The sequence below is a fragment of the Myxocyprinus asiaticus genome, chromosome 37 (assembly GCF_019703515.2).
Source record: "Myxocyprinus asiaticus isolate MX2 ecotype Aquarium Trade chromosome 37, UBuf_Myxa_2, whole genome shotgun sequence".
Lineage (NCBI taxonomy): Eukaryota > Metazoa > Chordata > Actinopteri > Cypriniformes > Catostomidae > Myxocyprinus > Myxocyprinus asiaticus.
In genome coordinates this window covers 8191495-8208582 of record NC_059380.1, presented here as the reverse complement: position 1 = coordinate 8208582, position 17088 = coordinate 8191495, and the positions used below count along the sequence as shown (strand labels likewise).

At 38.2% G+C, this 17088-nt stretch overlaps 1 protein-coding gene across 4 annotated transcripts in view; it reads left to right on the top strand.

The window, feature by feature from the left end:
• The window catches only part of LOC127428209 (extracellular sulfatase Sulf-2-like), a 53822-nt gene extending 39890 nt beyond the window's left edge, over positions 1–13932 (top strand). For 2 of the 4 annotated variants that reach the window (XM_051676400.1, XM_051676399.1), the window contains exons 6-21: positions 743–893; positions 1850–2025; positions 2111–2239; positions 2611–2676; positions 2912–3035; positions 3276–3474; positions 4215–4458; positions 8634–8730; positions 8857–8951; positions 9051–9110; positions 9210–9379; positions 10233–10375; positions 10449–10557; positions 10669–10702; positions 12372–12425; positions 12778–13932. In XM_051676400.1, the coding sequence (XP_051532360.1) occupies positions 743–893; positions 1850–2025; positions 2111–2239; positions 2611–2676; positions 2912–3035; positions 3276–3474; positions 4215–4458; positions 8634–8730; positions 8857–8951; positions 9051–9110; positions 9210–9379; positions 10233–10375; positions 10449–10557; positions 10669–10702; positions 12372–12425; positions 12778–12808 (1882 nt within the window). In that variant the 3' untranslated portion in view covers positions 12809–13932. The remainder of the gene's footprint in view (positions 1–742; positions 894–1849; positions 2026–2110; positions 2240–2610; positions 2677–2911; positions 3036–3275; positions 3475–4214; positions 4459–8633; positions 8731–8856; positions 8952–9050; positions 9111–9209; positions 9380–10232; positions 10376–10448; positions 10558–10668; positions 10703–12371; positions 12426–12777) is intronic. The other 2 variants (XM_051676401.1, XM_051676402.1) reach the window with 2 other exon arrangements.
• The last annotated feature ends 3156 nt before the right edge of the window (positions 13933–17088 follow it).

The window sequence follows — 17088 nt, the reverse complement described above, 5'->3', positions numbered from 1 at the left end:
GAGAGACAGATAGTGCTGTTATTATAACATCAAGATTTATCTGTCACCATCATTCTTCAGTCATAGGCCCCATTAGAGGCATAAAGCCCATTGGCAGGATCTGACTGTTATTTTTGTTTGCTTTGTGGTTTGCATTTGATTACTCTGTAATCTATTTGGTTCTGTTATAATTAAAGTGGCTTACTTGTGTATCACAAACATCTCTAATAACAAGTTCAATGTTATTTTATTGATAATGTTATTATTTCAGTTGCTAATTTTATTGTTTGTTTAGGTACCTTGATTTTATAATTATTTTTAATTTGAAGATGATTGATATATGCAATTCAACATAATGGAAATGGAGCCTTAGGCTTTACAAACAACGCAGAACACCATGAGATGACAATGCTGTGGCTTATTACAATATGAAATAGGACTTCAGTACAATTCACAATTCTCTACAACAATGACATTTTCAATCTGCAACACAAAGAAATTTCTCTGCAATGTTATTCAGCACATTCAGTACCATGAAGCAAAACACAATGCATTAACTACAAAGCTTCTCCATTCACTAAATCTGTCATTGCACAGGCATTTGTACCCTGAAGTTGCACACCCACAAAAAGCTGGACTGTGAAACGAATTTCTCGATTGGCAACAATGTTTTTGACTGTAAACTGTACTATTTTCTTACATTTCCTCCAATGGCACAGAACAGGTCTTTAACAATTCTGTAAATGCTGAATGTCCCACACAGAACCCCAAGCTACAACTATGCCCCAAACCCAGACAAGCACTGGATCCTGCGTTACACAGGACCCATGAAGCCTGTGCACATGCAATTCACCAATATGTTGCAGAGAAGGAGGCTGCAGACCCTGCTCTCAGTGGATGACAGTGTCGAAAAGGTTACATGCTCAAACAAAGTCTCAATAGCTATGTGTTTGGAAGACAAACTAGAGAACTTTAGGCAAAATAAATGTTACTGCTTGTATTTGAATTAGCATGACTCTGAATTCCCAAGTTGGTCCAGGTTGTTGGAGGTTGGTTTGGTGCTGGTCATACTTGTTGAGCTTGCTGGTTAAAGGAATAGTTCATGCAAAAATGATCTCATCGTTTACTCACCCTCATGCCATCCCAGATGTGTATGACACAAATAAACATTTTTATAAGAATATCTCAGCTCTGTAGGTCCATACAATGCAAGTGAATGGTGTCCAAAACTTTGAAGCTCCAAAAATCCCATAAAGGCAGCACAAAAGTAATTCGTACGACTCTATTGGTTTAATCCATGTTTTATGAAGCGATCCAACTGATTTTGGGTGAGAACAGACCAAAATATAACTCCTGTTATTATAGGCACAATATTGATTTAATGCTCGATTACACTTCCTAGTGCTTGGTGAATGCACAGAGTGCTAGATGCCACTAGGAAGTGTAATCAAGCTTGAAATCATGATCGCCAAGGAGACTGCTGGTGTCAAGATTAATGTTGAAAATCTTGAGTTATTTTTTGTATGCTCTTGTCCAGAACCAACTGGATCGCTTCAGAAAACATTAATTAAACCACTGGAGTCTCATAGATTACTTTTATGCTGCCTTTATGTGCTTTTTGGAGCTTCAAAATTTTGGTCACCATTCACTTGCATTGTATGGACCTACAAAGCTGAGATATTCTTATAAAAACCTTTGTTTGTGTTCTGCAGAAGAAATAAAGTCATACACATCTGGGATGGCATGAAGGTGAGTAAATGATGAGAGAAGTTTCCTTTTTGGGTGAACTATTCCTTTAAGCTAGTTAAGAAACCTGGTGCAGGCACCAATATTCTAGTTTAAATGTGCCGATTCCCTTTTTTTCACACAGGTCTACAACATGTTGGTAGAAACTGGGGAGCTGGATAACACCTACATCATCTATATGTCGGACCATGGCTATCACATTGGCCAGTTTGGACTAGTCAAGGGCAAGTCTATGCCTTACGAATTTGACATCCGAATCCCCTTCTATTTGAGAGGCCCTAATGTGGAAGCAGGTGCCATGTAAGTCCCTGAGATGAAGATGTTGAGCTCACAAAATAAATAAAAAATGACACATTGTTGACTATGAGTTTGTAATCTCCGGCAGTAATCCTCACATGGTCCTGAACATCGACTTAGCACCAACCTTGCTAGACATGGCTGGAGTGGATATTCCCTTAGACATGGACGGCAAGTCTATTCTCAAGCTGTTGGACACAGAAAAACCAGTCAACAGGTATGGCAATACAGTTACAATTTACAACACAAAAATGTTGCTTCATTTAAAGGTGAAGTGTGTAAATTTTTTATGTTACCCAACTTAATATGAAGAGTCAATTATACTGTAAGTAAGCCTTAAAAAAGTATTACTGTGGCTTTGTGGCGCTATCAAAAATTTGTTCTGTTTGAGCATCCCGACCAGCCGACACAGCAACACCGGTTCAACTAATGGCGTGAGTTTAGGGCGAGACTATATGCTTGTTTGACCAATGGCAGATGGCGAGAGTATAAATACACACTTCAACTTGTGCTTATTATGTGATTTCACCACATAATTTCCTATTGCCTAAGAAATGTATTTTATTTTTATTTTCTCATATATATAAGTTTTACTAGGTTTCATTCCCACAAGAAGGGGAAAGTGTGGCGGGATTCTTTCCTGGTAGAGAGGGGGTGAGTGCATTTGATCAGGCCAGATGAACCCATGTATTTTTTTATTGAACTCTATATTAGTTCTCAAACTCTTACAGATTTTTTAACCCCAGAAATTGATTAGACGTGGCTCCATTAGAGAGGCACCAGATGGCTCCCTGACATCGGACACATCTGTGTGTTTCTGATAGTGCTGTATCTGATGCTTTGCTGTTTTTGGGTGGAAATCTGATGTAATCTCTTTCTTGATGTACAGGAAGCCTCTGCATAAGCTAGAAGATGACAAAGAGGTGGAACAGAATATTCTGCCAAAATATCAGCGGGTCAGAGACCTGTGTCAAAGAGCTGAGTACCAAACACCCTGTGAGCAACCAGGGCAGGTAAATACTCACCATTAATTACCATTGCCTATTCCCTAGATTATTTTCATTAGAGATACACTGATGTACTGGCTGATAAAAGCAATTGTCTGCAGTGATTTGAAACATGATAGCGTAAAAAGCAGCTGGATAGAAGTATCGGCACACATATTTTGTATTGGTGCATCCCTCATTTTTGTTTTGCCTGCCTGTCTAGTGGTTTCTGTCTGTTCCTGTAACCCCTCCTATTTTATTATGCAGAAGTGGCAGTGTATTGAGGATACCACTGGCATGCCGAGACTGTATAAGTGTAAAGGGATGGCAGGTCTCTATGCACCTCGTGCTCTGGGCCTGATGGCTGCTAACAGGGCACAGATCTATGGACCTCGTTCCCCATCCGACCACTGTGATTGTGAACCTATTGTACCACTTGAGAGGAAGAAGGCTCTCACCAAAAAGAGTGAGTCACAGCATAGTTCCTAACATTTTCTCCTAAAGGACTCATGGTGTCTTTGCTTGGTCGATGGTTTGTTTTTAAGTTTGCATCTGTTTTTGTATATTGGGGAATACCAGTTGTAATTTTACTTTTCGATAATTGGAATTATTTGATTCAAAAACATTCCAGTCAACATAAAAAAAAAAAATAGTTTTAAAAGTTTGTTAAAGAAATAGTTGACCCAAAAATTATATGTTTCTCATCAATTTCTTACCTTTGTCATCTCAAACTCAAATGACTTTCTTTCTTCCGTTGAACACAAACAAAGATATTTTAATGAAGATATGATGTCTGTTTGTCCATACAATGTAAGTAATGGTGACAACATTTCCAAGCTCCAAAAAGGACATAAAGGCAGCATAAAAGTAATCCATATGACTCCAGTGGTTTAATCGATCCCATTGATTTTGGGTGAGGAAAAAACAAAATATAACTATTTTTTTCTCTATAAATCTTGACATCAGCAGTCTCCTTGGCGATCATTATTTTAAGCTCGATTACACTTCCTTGCGTCATCTAGCGAAAGTGTGATCGAGCTTGAAATCATGATTGTGCCTAGAGACTACAATGGCAAGATATACTGTGAAAAGGGAGTTATATTTTTAGCAATAAGTTTAGAGTAGCTTACTTATAACAACCTTCCATACACAATCCTATGTACCACTTAATTTAGAGACCAATTCCAATCTCATGTTTAATTATAGAGCTGAAATCCAAGAAAAGTTTGCCACGGAATCGTTGGGCCCGCTCTGTGCCACATCACCTGGACTCAGATGTTTACACTCTGGACCTGGAGAAGGGTTACCAGCCTCTTAACCTAAACACCAGCCTCTTACTAGGCAGAAAGCAGGCTGTGTATGGAGAAAATGAAGAATATAGTGGAATGGGACCCACAGACATCAACTTCAACAGTCTTGCGCCACCTGCTGCTCTTAAAGTCACCTACAGGTACAAGACAGATAGCAATCACACTTGAACAGTCAGTTATTGTGACAAACACTAACACAGCTAGACACAATGTCAATGAAAAGCAGTAACATAATTTACAAACACAGTACCGGTCAAAAGTTTCAACGTTTCTTTTCAACCAAAATGTTTGAGCTAAAATCTTATGCTTAAATGTTTGAAATTTGTTTTGTAGACAATATATATATATATATATATATATATATATATATATATATATATATATATATATATATATATATATATATATATATATATATAAATGTGCCTCTGTATTTCTATGCAAAAATAAAATTGTAATAATTTATTAATCATTTATAAAAATATATTGTATATTATATATAATTTTAAATATATATTATACATTTTAAATTATAAATTATATATGTTGTTGCTATATTTCAACCCTTTTACACTTACAGTATCAATAGAGAAGATCCCTGTTCAATCAAAACATATATGTGGAACCCCCTAATTTTTGTTTTATTTTTTTAAAGAAATGTAATAACACTATTTACTGTAAATTTATTTACCAGTAAATTACTCAATTACCCCATTCATGTTTATATAAAACAAGCACATTTTATTTTATTTTAAATAAAAACCTTCTTTTCAGTAAATTCAAAGATTGTCAAAACATCAAAATATGTCAGGCATTGGGGTTTCTGGTGACAACTGCTGGAATAAAAATAACAATTACATGAAATGACAACTATGGCCTGTAGGTGGCTTAAAGGTGCATTCAGTAGTTTGGAGACAATTTAAAAAGTTTTACACATTAACAAATTGATCCGAATGGTATCACTAACATGAGATGAAGACTGTACTCATAATAATATTCGAAAAAAGTGTTTTATTCTACCTGGTGCGGGTCACCCCCTTCAATGTCTATCACCATGTTGAAATCACATGACCCACAGTGTTTCACTAAACGTTGAAGAAGAGAATCCTCGTGCTCATTGGCTGCCACCTGTGTAGACAGATACGCTTGGCTATGCTTAGAACACTGTTGTTTGGTGATGCGAAGTGCAAAAAGAATCAGAATGAGCTTTATTGCCAAGTATGCTTACACACACAAGGAATATGTCATGGTGACAGAACACAATGGAATAAACTTATTTATCATGCCTTAGCAGCGGAGACAACAGGAGATCCAGTATCTGTACTGCCAAAGAAGCAAAAAAAGGTCTGAAGCAACTTGCTTCAAGCAAGAAGGCAGAAAGACTGGTAAAGGCAAAAAACTAGATTAAACATCGGTAATGGTGGGGCATCTACGTCTTCATTTGTTTAGTGCAAAGTAGCTTGGCACAGCGATTGTTGTGGATTTTGTATAAACCATGACGCTGGTTGCTTGGAATAAAATTAGTTCTTCAAATACAGTATTCATGAACATGCTAAATTTGATCATAAAAAATTCTAATCTTTCCTTTACCATAACATTCTGTATTGCTAGATATTTGAGGTTTATTTTACGCTAAGCAGTTCTCTAATAAAGGTAATAACTCTTTAGAAATTTTGTGAAACGTAGACAGTCTCCAAAGATTATTAATATGAGGGACAATAATAATATATACTTAACAGTAGAAGCATGTTCACTTGATTTCTGACGTTTGTTTTTAGGCAAAGCAATTATATTATAGGAGTAATAAATAACTTTAGAAATTACCTCAAACTCTGACTCTGACATTTACCAGATGCAAATTATATTCCAGAGCTGGCTGGGGCAGCAGAGACGATCATGCTGATCCACGTCGAAAGATGGCAGTATAGCTTCTAACACCACTGTAACATTGGTACTTAAAGTACATGAAGAAGTCTTGTCAGGGTTCGGTCCTTAGTTTTATATTTTTTTCCCCTTTGTGGCAGAGCCCTGACATGTACGTGTTCTATGTCTGTTATATGTCTTGTGTCTGGATTCAGCCACTTCAGTTGGTTTGATTTATTTACTCTGTGGCTGAATCCAGGCACTTGTGTTTTGTCTCGTGCTGTGTGAATGCACCTGGGTTTGTGTTTTCTCATTCCCTTGTGCATTCGTGTCTGTCTTCAGTGATTACCCTGCCCTCTCGTTTGCCTTGTTATCTGTCTGGTTATTAGTTGATTGTTTTCTCCTTGTTTCCTTCCCTATTTAACAAACTTGTGCCAGTTTGTTCTTGATGTTTCCCGGTTAGGTGTCTGTCAGTCGGTTCCTGTCCTGTTTGTCTTATTCCAATCCTGCTCCAGCCCAGCCCCTCATCTGGTTTGTCGCCCTGGACTGTGTTTTTCCCCTTCGGGGCAGTTTTTGTTTCTTTTTGTTATAAATGTTGTATTAATAAAAGCCCATATCGCTTCTCTGCATTTGAGTCCTGCCATTTCCTCCACAAAACATGACAGAATGAACTGGCCGTTTTTGGAATCAGCAGTACCAATGGGACCCCACCCCCCCCCCCACCATGGGTCCATTTCAGAGAGTTTTCAGCCCGGCTCGCCAGCTTTGTTCCCTCTGTCAGGACTGCAGCAGTGCTTCTCGCCACCCGCAAAAGGAGGATGAGAAGTGCTCCTACTCTTCAGTCGCTGCCAGCGTTCACTGCCACAGAGGCCGTTCCCCTGCCTCTGCCAGTGTCCATGGCCATGGAGGCCATTCCCCTGCCGCCCATTCCCCAGTCTCTGCCTGTACTCACGGCCACGGAGGTCGTTACTCAGTCACTGCCAGTGCTCATGGCCATGGAGGTCGTTTCCCTATTTGATTCCGCTCCCATCCTGGAGCCGTCTGTCCTCGCTCCCGTCCTGGAGCCGTCTGTCCTCGCTCCCGTCCTAGAGCTTCTGTTCTCGCTCCTGTCCTGGAGCCGCCTGTTCAGTTCCCTGCGGCCGTCGACGAGCCTGTTCAGTTCCCTGTGGCTGTCGACGATCCTGTTCAGTTCTCTGTGTCCGTCGACAAGTCCATCCCGTTCCCTAAGCCTGTCCCGTTCCCTGAGCCTGTCCCGTCCCCTGAGACTGTTGATAATCCTGTCCAGTTTCCTGTGGCTGTCAATGAGCCTGTCCAGTTCCCAGTGCCCACTGCCGCCCTGCCTGACCTCATCCCTGTCCTCAAGCCTCCACCCAGGCTGTTGCACTTGGGTTTGTGTTTTCTCATTCCCTTGTGCATTCGTGTCTGTCTTCAGTGATAACCCTGCCCTCTTGTTTGCCTTGTTATCTGTCTGATTATTAGTTGATTGTTTTCACTTGCCCTCCTTGTTTTCTTCCCTATTTAACCCCATAGTGTTTTTTGTCTTGTGCCAGTTTGTTCGCTACTCTGCGTTTGAGTCCTGCCATTTCCTCCACAAAACCTGACAGGTCTTCACTGTAATACATTAATACTTTTTAAAGCTATTAAAGTTTTTCAGTCAAGAGTAGTGAGTGTTTTCTCGTTTCTTGTTATGGTTGTTTGATTATTATAATGATACACTATACAGCAGCAAGTCTATTAGCTTACATTTATACTTACAAGTCCGACATTTTAATACAAACTGTGTCAGGACAAATTAGACTGTGGTGAGCTGCCACAGGCTAGGTAATTAATGGGAAACACTGTGTGCTTATGTTTGTGTCTGATTTATTGATTTTTATTTTGACAAAGAAAAAAAATTGCTCTGTGTTAAAGTCTCACCCATTCATTTCCTATGGTGGGTCAAATTTGACACGAACAGTACCAACGGGGGACTGTTTGATAAAAACACTTAGACTCATCGAATCTAGTGTGTTCAGGTGACAAGTTTAGGAAAAGTCACCAAGCCTTGTACACTCAGATTAGAGAAACCATTTTTAGAAAAAAGATTTAGGTACAAAATTACCCGGTTAATTATAAATATATAATTGAAGATGAATGCAATGATGAATAAAGATGAATATCAGTATATGCTTTTATATTTTATAAATATATTTATACAAATGTAAGATAGTTTTGCTTTGTCTATTATTTTTGGACACTACATAAATCCCAAACTTCCATTTGTATTACGTCGTAGTTTTAATGACTAAATAATAGTAATAAAGAATGAGTAGGTGTGTCCAAACTTTTGACTGGTTGTGTAGGTGTTATCCTGGTTTACATGTAATACCAGGGAGCATCAACCTGGGGTTTCTATGATGTAAATAGAGAAACTGATGTAAGGAACTAAAAAATTGTCTTTTTTTTTTTTCAGATGCTCAATACTAATGAATGATACAGTAAGATGTGATGGTGGACTATACAAATCTCTACAAGCATGGAAAGATCACAAACTACACATTGAACATGAGGTAAGATCATCACTGCTGTAAGTTGTTACTTGACAACTTAAATGAAGACAAACCAGATTTAACACCAAGTTTAACATGAAAAATGCTACATTAGTTTCTTTTTGACCACTTTTGCTCTTTGAACAGATTGAGACATTGCAAACAAAAATAAAGAACCTTAGAGAGGTCAAAGGGCATCTAAAGCAGGTTCGACCGAAAGAGTGTGAATGTAACCAAAATGAGTAAGTATCCATTCTTACTTTAGCTTGTATGTAGCTTTATAATTCAAGTGCTGGCTCGTCCATTTGTATTCACATAATTATTCAATATTTCCTTTTCAGGTACCAGTACCAGACCAGAGCTATTTTCAAGTCCAAATCAGCCAGTGTACATTCTCTCAAGTAGGTCATCATATTTCATACACTGAGGAAAAGCACATAACTTAAGATGTAATCTAACATACAGTTGTTATTGAAGATATCTGCTTTTAATTATCTAAGCAGAATGGCATCCAAAGTTAAGAAACAGTGGCTGATGAAAGAGCAAAAGCGCAGGAAGAAGCTGAGGAAGTTCCTCAAGCGTCTCCGTAATAATGACACATGCAGCATGCCTGGCCTCACCTGCTTTACCCACGACAACCATCACTGGCAGACTGCCCCCTTCTGGACAAGTATTGCACACCAGTTGTTTTGTATATCACACTAAAAGAAGGCCTTAGTTCACCCAGAAATGAAAATTATCTCATTTACTCCCTCAAGCCATCCCAGATGTGTACGACTTTCTTTCTTCTGCTGAACACAAATGAAGACTTTTAGAAAAATATCTCAGCTCTGTTTGTTCTTTCAATGCAAGTAAATGGTGACCAAAATTTGCTTCCATAAAAGCAAATCAAGGCAGCATAAAAGTAATCCATACAACTCCAGTGGTTTAATCCATGTCTTCAGAAGCAATATTATAGGTGTGGGTGAGAAACAGATCAATATTTAAGTCCTATACTATAGTATTGTTTCTATAAATTCTCCTTCCTACCGAGCATGTTGCGATATGTACGCAGAATGTAAATCGCCAAAAACAAAAGGAGAAGAATGTGGAAGTGAAAGTGGACATTGATATTTAAACATGAATTAAATATTGATCTGTTTCTCACCCACACCTATCATATCACTTCTGAAGACATGGATTTAACCATGGAGTCCTATGGATTACTTTTATGCTGACTTCATGTGCTTTTTTGAAGGTTCAAAGTTCTGGCCACCATCAACTTGCATTGTATGGGCCTATAGAGTTGCGATGTTTTTCTAAAAATCTTTGTGTTCTGCAGAAGAAAAAAATTCACACATCTGGGATGGCATGAGGGTGAGTAAATGATGAGAGAATTTTCATTTTGGGTGAACTAGTTCTTCAACCCAGTGATCAAGAGTTTGATGAAACTGAAACGAAGACAAAATTCTCCTAATACTTAACATTTTAAGATGTAACCTGTTTTACCTTTTTGTTGTGTCTTCTCTTTTGCTTCCTGTCAGTGGGGCCATTCTGTGCTTGCACAAGTGCAAACAATAACACTTACTGGTGTCTGAGGACCATCAATGAGACACACAACTTCCTGTTTTGCGAGTTTGCCACTGGCTTCCTGGAGTATTTTGATCTCAACACAGACCCCTACCAGGTACTTTTTTTTACAAGCTTTTTACAATCACAGGACCACCATCATTCTACTGATGATATTTTGCTCTGTGCAGCTGATAAATGCAGTGAGCACGCTTGATCGTGATGCAGTGAATCACATGCACCAGCAGCTCATGGAACTTCGCAGCTGCAAAGGTCACAAAGAGTGCAATCCGGAGACAGGTGAGTCACCTGGCACCTATTTGTTGAATGTCTTTGCATGGAGGTTGCATTTCCTCACAATACATATAAACATACAATATACAACCCCATGACACATTTTGTCTCTTAAAGGTGGTAAAGAAAGGAACTCTTTTTATGATTACAGGTATGGCTTCATTCCTATTTTTTGCTCTTGTCTCTGATGGTGAAAGAAATACTAAATAAAAAAGGATCTTTATGAGAATATGGTCATTGAAAGAACCATAAATGCAAATATAACCTTTCAGTAGTACATGAGGGATAACAGCTCTGTAGTTAAACATGTTTTAAAGGCTTTATCGATTTGGATGAATAGTGTTCCATTAATTAACATTAGTTAATTAGTTAATTCATTAATCTGTTAATTAGGTTAGTTAATTAACTAACAATGAAGAATATATTTTTTTACAGCATTTATTCATCTTTGTTAAAGGGATAGTTCACCCAAGAATTTAAATTCTCTCATCATTTACTCACCCTCATGTCATCCCAGATGTGTATGACTTTCTTCTGCAGAACACAAATGAAGATTTTTAGAAGAAATTTTCAGCTCTGTAGGTCCATACAATGGAGGTGAATGGTGATCAAACCTTTATTGCTCCAAAAATCACATTAAAGGAAACATAGAAGTATTCCATATGACTCCAGTGGTTAAATCCATATATTCAGAAGTGATATAATAGGTGTGAGTGAGAAACATATTAAAATGTAAGTCCTTTTTTACCATAAATCTCCACTTTCACTTTCACTTTACATCTGAAAGTCACATGAGGTGCCTGTTTAGTTTCAATTTCACATCTGAAAGTTAAAGTTAAAGTGGAGATTTAGAGTGTAAAGGACTTAAATATTGTTCTGTTTCTCACCCACACCTATTATATTGCTTCTGAAGATATGGATTTAAACACTGGAGTCATATGGATTACTTTTATGTTTTTTCTTTATGTGATTTTTGGCACTACAAAGGTCTGATCACCATTCACTTGTGTGACGGGAGCCAGCTGGTATGTGATAGCTGTGCGTTATGTGTAAACCTCACTCCCCTGGCCTCAAGAGGCACACTAGTGACTGACGCTAGGGGCTGTAGCCTTTAGCCTCTTTGTTAAAGCAACCACCTCCTATGCCGGCTGACGCCAGTTCGAATTCCGCTCCGAGTGGGTCAGGTAGGACCAGTTACAGACGTGCCGTGACCCGGATGGGAGTGAGGTTTAGGAGGGTGAGTGTAACGGGAGCCAGCTATACGAGATAGTTGTGCAGTGTGTAAACCTTACTCACCTAGCCTCAAGAGGCGCACTAGCGACTGACGCTAGGGGCTGTAGCCTTTAGCTTCCTCGTTAGCGCACCTGCCTCCCATGCCAGAGACGCCGGCTCGAATCCCGCTCGAAGCGGATCGAGCAGGATGGGTTACACTTGCATTGTATGGACCTACAGAGCTGAGATATATTTTTAAAATCTTAATTTATGTTATGAGTAAATGATGAGAGAATTTTCATTTTGGGGTGAACTATCCCTTTAATGTTAATTTATAAAAATACAATTGTTCATTGTTAGTTTATAGTGCATTAACTAACGTTAGCATTTACAACTTCTGATTTTTAAAATGTATTAGTACAGTATATGTTATAATTAACATTAGCCAAGATGAATAAATGCTTTAACTTAAGTAGTTAACTAATATTAACGAATGGAACTTTCTAAAGTGTTACCAAAATAACTTTTTATATTTGTTATATGTGTGTTTGTGAATGTATTCTGGCATGAAATGGCTCACGTGTCTGTGTGCGCTCCACATGATTCAGGCCTCTTCATCGTCGAAAGAGGCCAAAAGTGAAGAAACCGTCCTCCAAATCAATGTGAGTTTGTTGTACACACCATCTGCTTAATATAATTCAGCCAGCCAGTGACCGCCACTAATCCTGGAGAGGCCAACTCCCTCTGTCATAGTGTATGTGTATGCTTTCACTCTTCACATGAGCAGCTTTACAATTCTCTTGACATTCCTTTAGAAGCACATGTGACATATTTTGATGACAAGAGTCCTTTATTCCTATTTAAAGTGTGCTAACAGAGTACAGAGTAGTTTAAAGTGTCCCACTGCCATAATTTCTCACTTTCCTGATTTTTCTTTGCCCTGTTCATCCTTTGTGTAGGATAACTTGGGGTTCTGTTATCAGAACCAATGTCTCTCATTGTCTGTTTATACAGGGGCCAAATTTGGGAAGGATGGTTAGGTTAGACCCATCCCTACTCTCCACGTAAAGGATGCACAGAGGTGAGGAATGTGAACTGATGAACTCCTGACCTGAGGACAGCGAGTAAATGTCCAACTCTAGTGAAGTGTGGAATTAGAGAGACTCTATCATTGTGGTCATCTAATGTGCTCTCTCTCTCTCTCTCTCTCTCTCGCTCTCTCTCTCTCTCTCTCTCTTTCTCTCTCTCTCTCTCTCTCTCTCTCAATGCAGTTGTCTTAAAATTTATATTCAAAACATGTGTTTTCATCCTCTACATTTTTGTGAATTTTTTGAAAGACTTTGAGATCCATCATGGAAACTTTTTTAGCAGAATGGACACTTTTTTTTTATGAGCCACTTTTAGCCAGCTGAACACATAACATTTTGTGGCTAAGACTAAGACACATCCCCTCCATTGCTCTCAAAAGACGAGAAAACTCACATGGCTCATCATTGGAATAAAAGCACTTGGAATCTGTCACAACATGGTCTTTTTGAAGTGTTCAATAAACATACATTTTCGTTCCTGTAAGATTCTGTGATGTGGGACTATGATGCTGTTTTATAAGCAGGGCTGGAGTGCTCTGACTTCTCTGCTGCTGTGATAGTATTGTAATAGTACTTTTCAAAGTGAAAATCCCAAGGACCCATCAGAAGTTTGGAACTCATGATACTTTACATTTTGTACTATATAATGTTAATATCACCTGCAACCTGTGATTCTGTTCATGTAAATGTTGCTTTTTATTTTAAACATGGTGCTACTGTAAGTTAACATTTTGAACTGAATGCTGCATAGTAATGTCTTTGAATGTATGTGCAATTAATGTAAATATTATAATATTTTTTATGGGATTGAACATATGGTTGTTTCTCTTCCTGACTGTCCACAAAGTTTACGTTCATTTAAATGTACTTATGAATAACATACTAAAAATGTTTGGATTTACAGTGTTGGAAAACATCTGTATAGTTGCCATCACAAGCCAATTCCTTTTTTTCTGTTGTGCTTTGGCTTGACATTTGGAAAACAATGAAGGTGTAGTAGTTGGTGAATAAAGTGTTAAATACCCATGTATAGCTACTCATTTAGTTGTCACTTGAATATATAGAAAGCTGGACAAACACACTCAAGGTTTGAATTTGTGATTTATTATGAGTTTTAATGGATCAGTATGACTATTCTGAATTTATGACCTGTTTTTACTTAAACAGTATTCTGTTTGTGCAAGTCTCTCACTATTTTTTCCAGTCTAAATAATATTCTTGCAATAATGCTACAGACTAGGGGTGTGACGATTCCCTCTGACAATGATTCAATTCGATTATGATTCTCTACCTAACAATTACGATGCATCGTGAAATCAGAAATCTGAAACCAGTAATTACAGATGAAATGTCATAAACGGGTAGATCCGATCCAGGTTTTAATGGAGCGGGGTCACAGAATGAAAAACTGCCTATTAGTAGCATGTAAAGGCAGGAACACGGGATGTGGTAACCAGGAGTTCCCTGTTCATTTTGGCATATGGATAAGTGTCCCTATCTGTCTGTCTGTCTGTCTGTCTGTCTGTCTGTATCCATCCATCCATCATTTTATCTTATGTAGGTATGGATGTTCATCCAGCATGTGTTTACATAGGAAAACAATGGAAAAACAGAGCAGATGCACACAAACACATGTTTGGTGTGAACGACCCCTCATCCGTTTGTGCGTATCTGTGAGTGAGAGCACATGGGCGAAACAAGTTCGGAAGGCCTGTATATTTTTCCATAAATTACAAACCCAAACCCAAAGTCCTACTTGAAAAACTGACCCGAACCAGCGGACCTCTAACATGAACCGCACTTAGAGCACTAACAACAGCGTATTCGTGTGTGTACCCAGAACAACATATCACCCCTCAAGCGTTTTTTTGCGGAGCTTTCCTACCAGGGCATGGTGGTTAAAACCGCTTCTGAATACATACGTATCATTTCTGCATGATTATTGCTGCTGTAAGCCCTAGATAGCTAAATACTTTCTATCTGCTTTTAACTCAGGCAGTTGTCTAAAAATGAGCAATTTTTCACTTGTCTGTGAGCTTGCTTGGCTGAATAATACAATGTTATAAGCCATCCATAAAAATATGTTTTTGACAATTGAAGATAAAATATCTTATTTATCATCACATAGATGAGGATCTCAGCTTTCTAATGACACCAAGTTTAAGCTTCTAGTCCACTCAGAAGCCAAGATATTTAGTGAAACAATGAGGGTGGTGCATAAACTGAAAATCAGACTGAATGTCTATGGACAAGCACATCTGTGAGGGCTAAAATGTTTTATAGCGCCACCTACATTTCAGATCTGTATATTGTGATAGAATGTTGTAGAGAAAACTTTACATTATTCTAGTGCTTGCTGCCATCTAGTTGAATGAAATAAGAAATTTTCAAAGTGAGATAGAGTGAACAGAACCAGAATTACATGCTTACAAATTTAAAAATAGTATGTTTATCATTTCTTATTAATGGCAAGATGTACATTGAAAAAGGAATTGCATTTTGGTGTGTTCTCACCCAAACCCTATTAGATCGCAGGATTTGACAAGGATTAAACAACTGGAGTCGTATGGATAACTGTTATGCTGTCTTTATGTGTTTTTTGGAGCTTCAAAGTTTTGGACACCATCCACTTGCATTGTAAGGACCTACAGAACTGAGATATTCTCCTAAAAATCTTCATTTGTGTTCTGCAGAAGAAAGAAAGTTAAACACATCTGGGATGGCATGAGGGTGAGTAAATGATGGTTAAAGTTTGTGCTACTTGTACAAAGTATGCATGTGGGCTGACAGGGCAGTGCACAGACATTTTGGGGGGCAAATGTAGGATATGATGTTTATTTGGCTAGGACTGCTTGGTCGATGCATTCAACAGTAAGCCTCACCAGACTGTAACTGTCAGTGGCCCAACTTCAAGTACCCTACCACATAGCTACTTTTTCTGCAGACAAATTTGAATGGGCTATTTGTCATTTGGCAATGTTTTAATAATATTTAAGGTAACTACATGATATAGATTACTGTAAGTGTTGTAATGTAGACCTAACTTACACTGGCGGCCAAAAGTTTGGAATAATGTACAAATTTTGCCCTTATGGAAAGAAATTGGTACTTTTATTCACCAAAGTGGCATTCAACTGATCGCAATGTATAGTCAGGACATTAATAATGTGAAAATTACTATTAAAGTTTTTTATTACTATTAAAAGAACTACTTCAAAGAGTTCTCATCAAAAAAATCCTCCACGTGCAGCAATGACAGCTTTGCAGATCCTTGTTATTCTAGCTGTCAGTTTGTCCAGGTGACATTTCACCACACGCTTCCTGTAGCACTTGCCATAGATGTGACTGTCTTGTTGGGCACTTCTCACGCACCTTACAGTCTAGCTGATCCCACAAAAGCACAATGGGGTTAAGATCCATAACACTCTTTTCCAGTTATCTGTTGTCCAATATCTGTGTTTCTTTGCCCACTCTAACCTTTTCTTTTTGTTTTTCTGTTTCAAAAGTGGCTTTTTCTTTGCAATTCTTCCCATAAGGCCTGCACCCGAGTCTTCTCTTTACTGTTGTACATGAAACTGGTGTTGAGCGGGTAGAATTCAATGTCAACTGAGGACATGTGAGGCGTCTATTTCTCAAACTAGAGACTCTGATGTACTTATCCTCTTGTTTAGTTGTACATCTGGGCCTTCCACATCTCTTTCTGTCCTTGTTAGAGCCAGTTATCCTTTGTCTTTGAAGACTGTAGTGTACACCTTTGTATGAAAACTTCAGTTTTTTTTTTAGCAATTTCAAACATTGTATAACCTTCAATCCTCAAAACAACTTTCTAGAGAAAGCTGTTTCTTTTTTTGCCATTTTTGACCTAATATTGACCTTAAGACATGCCAGTCTATTGCATACTGTGGCAGCTCAAAAACAAACACAAAGACAATGTTAAGCTTCATTTAATGAACCAAATAGCTTTCAACTGTGTTTGATATAATAGCACATCATTTTCTAGTACTAAATTAGCAATTGAGCATGATTACTCAAGGATAAGGTGTTGGAGTGATGGCTGCTGGAAATGGGGCCTGTCTAGATTTGATTAAAAATGACTTTTTTCAAATAGTGATGGTGCTGTTTTTTACATCAGTAATGTCCTTACTATACTTTGTGATCAGCTGAATTCCACTTTGGTTAATTAAAGTACCAATTTCCTTCCCAAACAGCAAAATCTGTACATTATTCCAAACTTTTG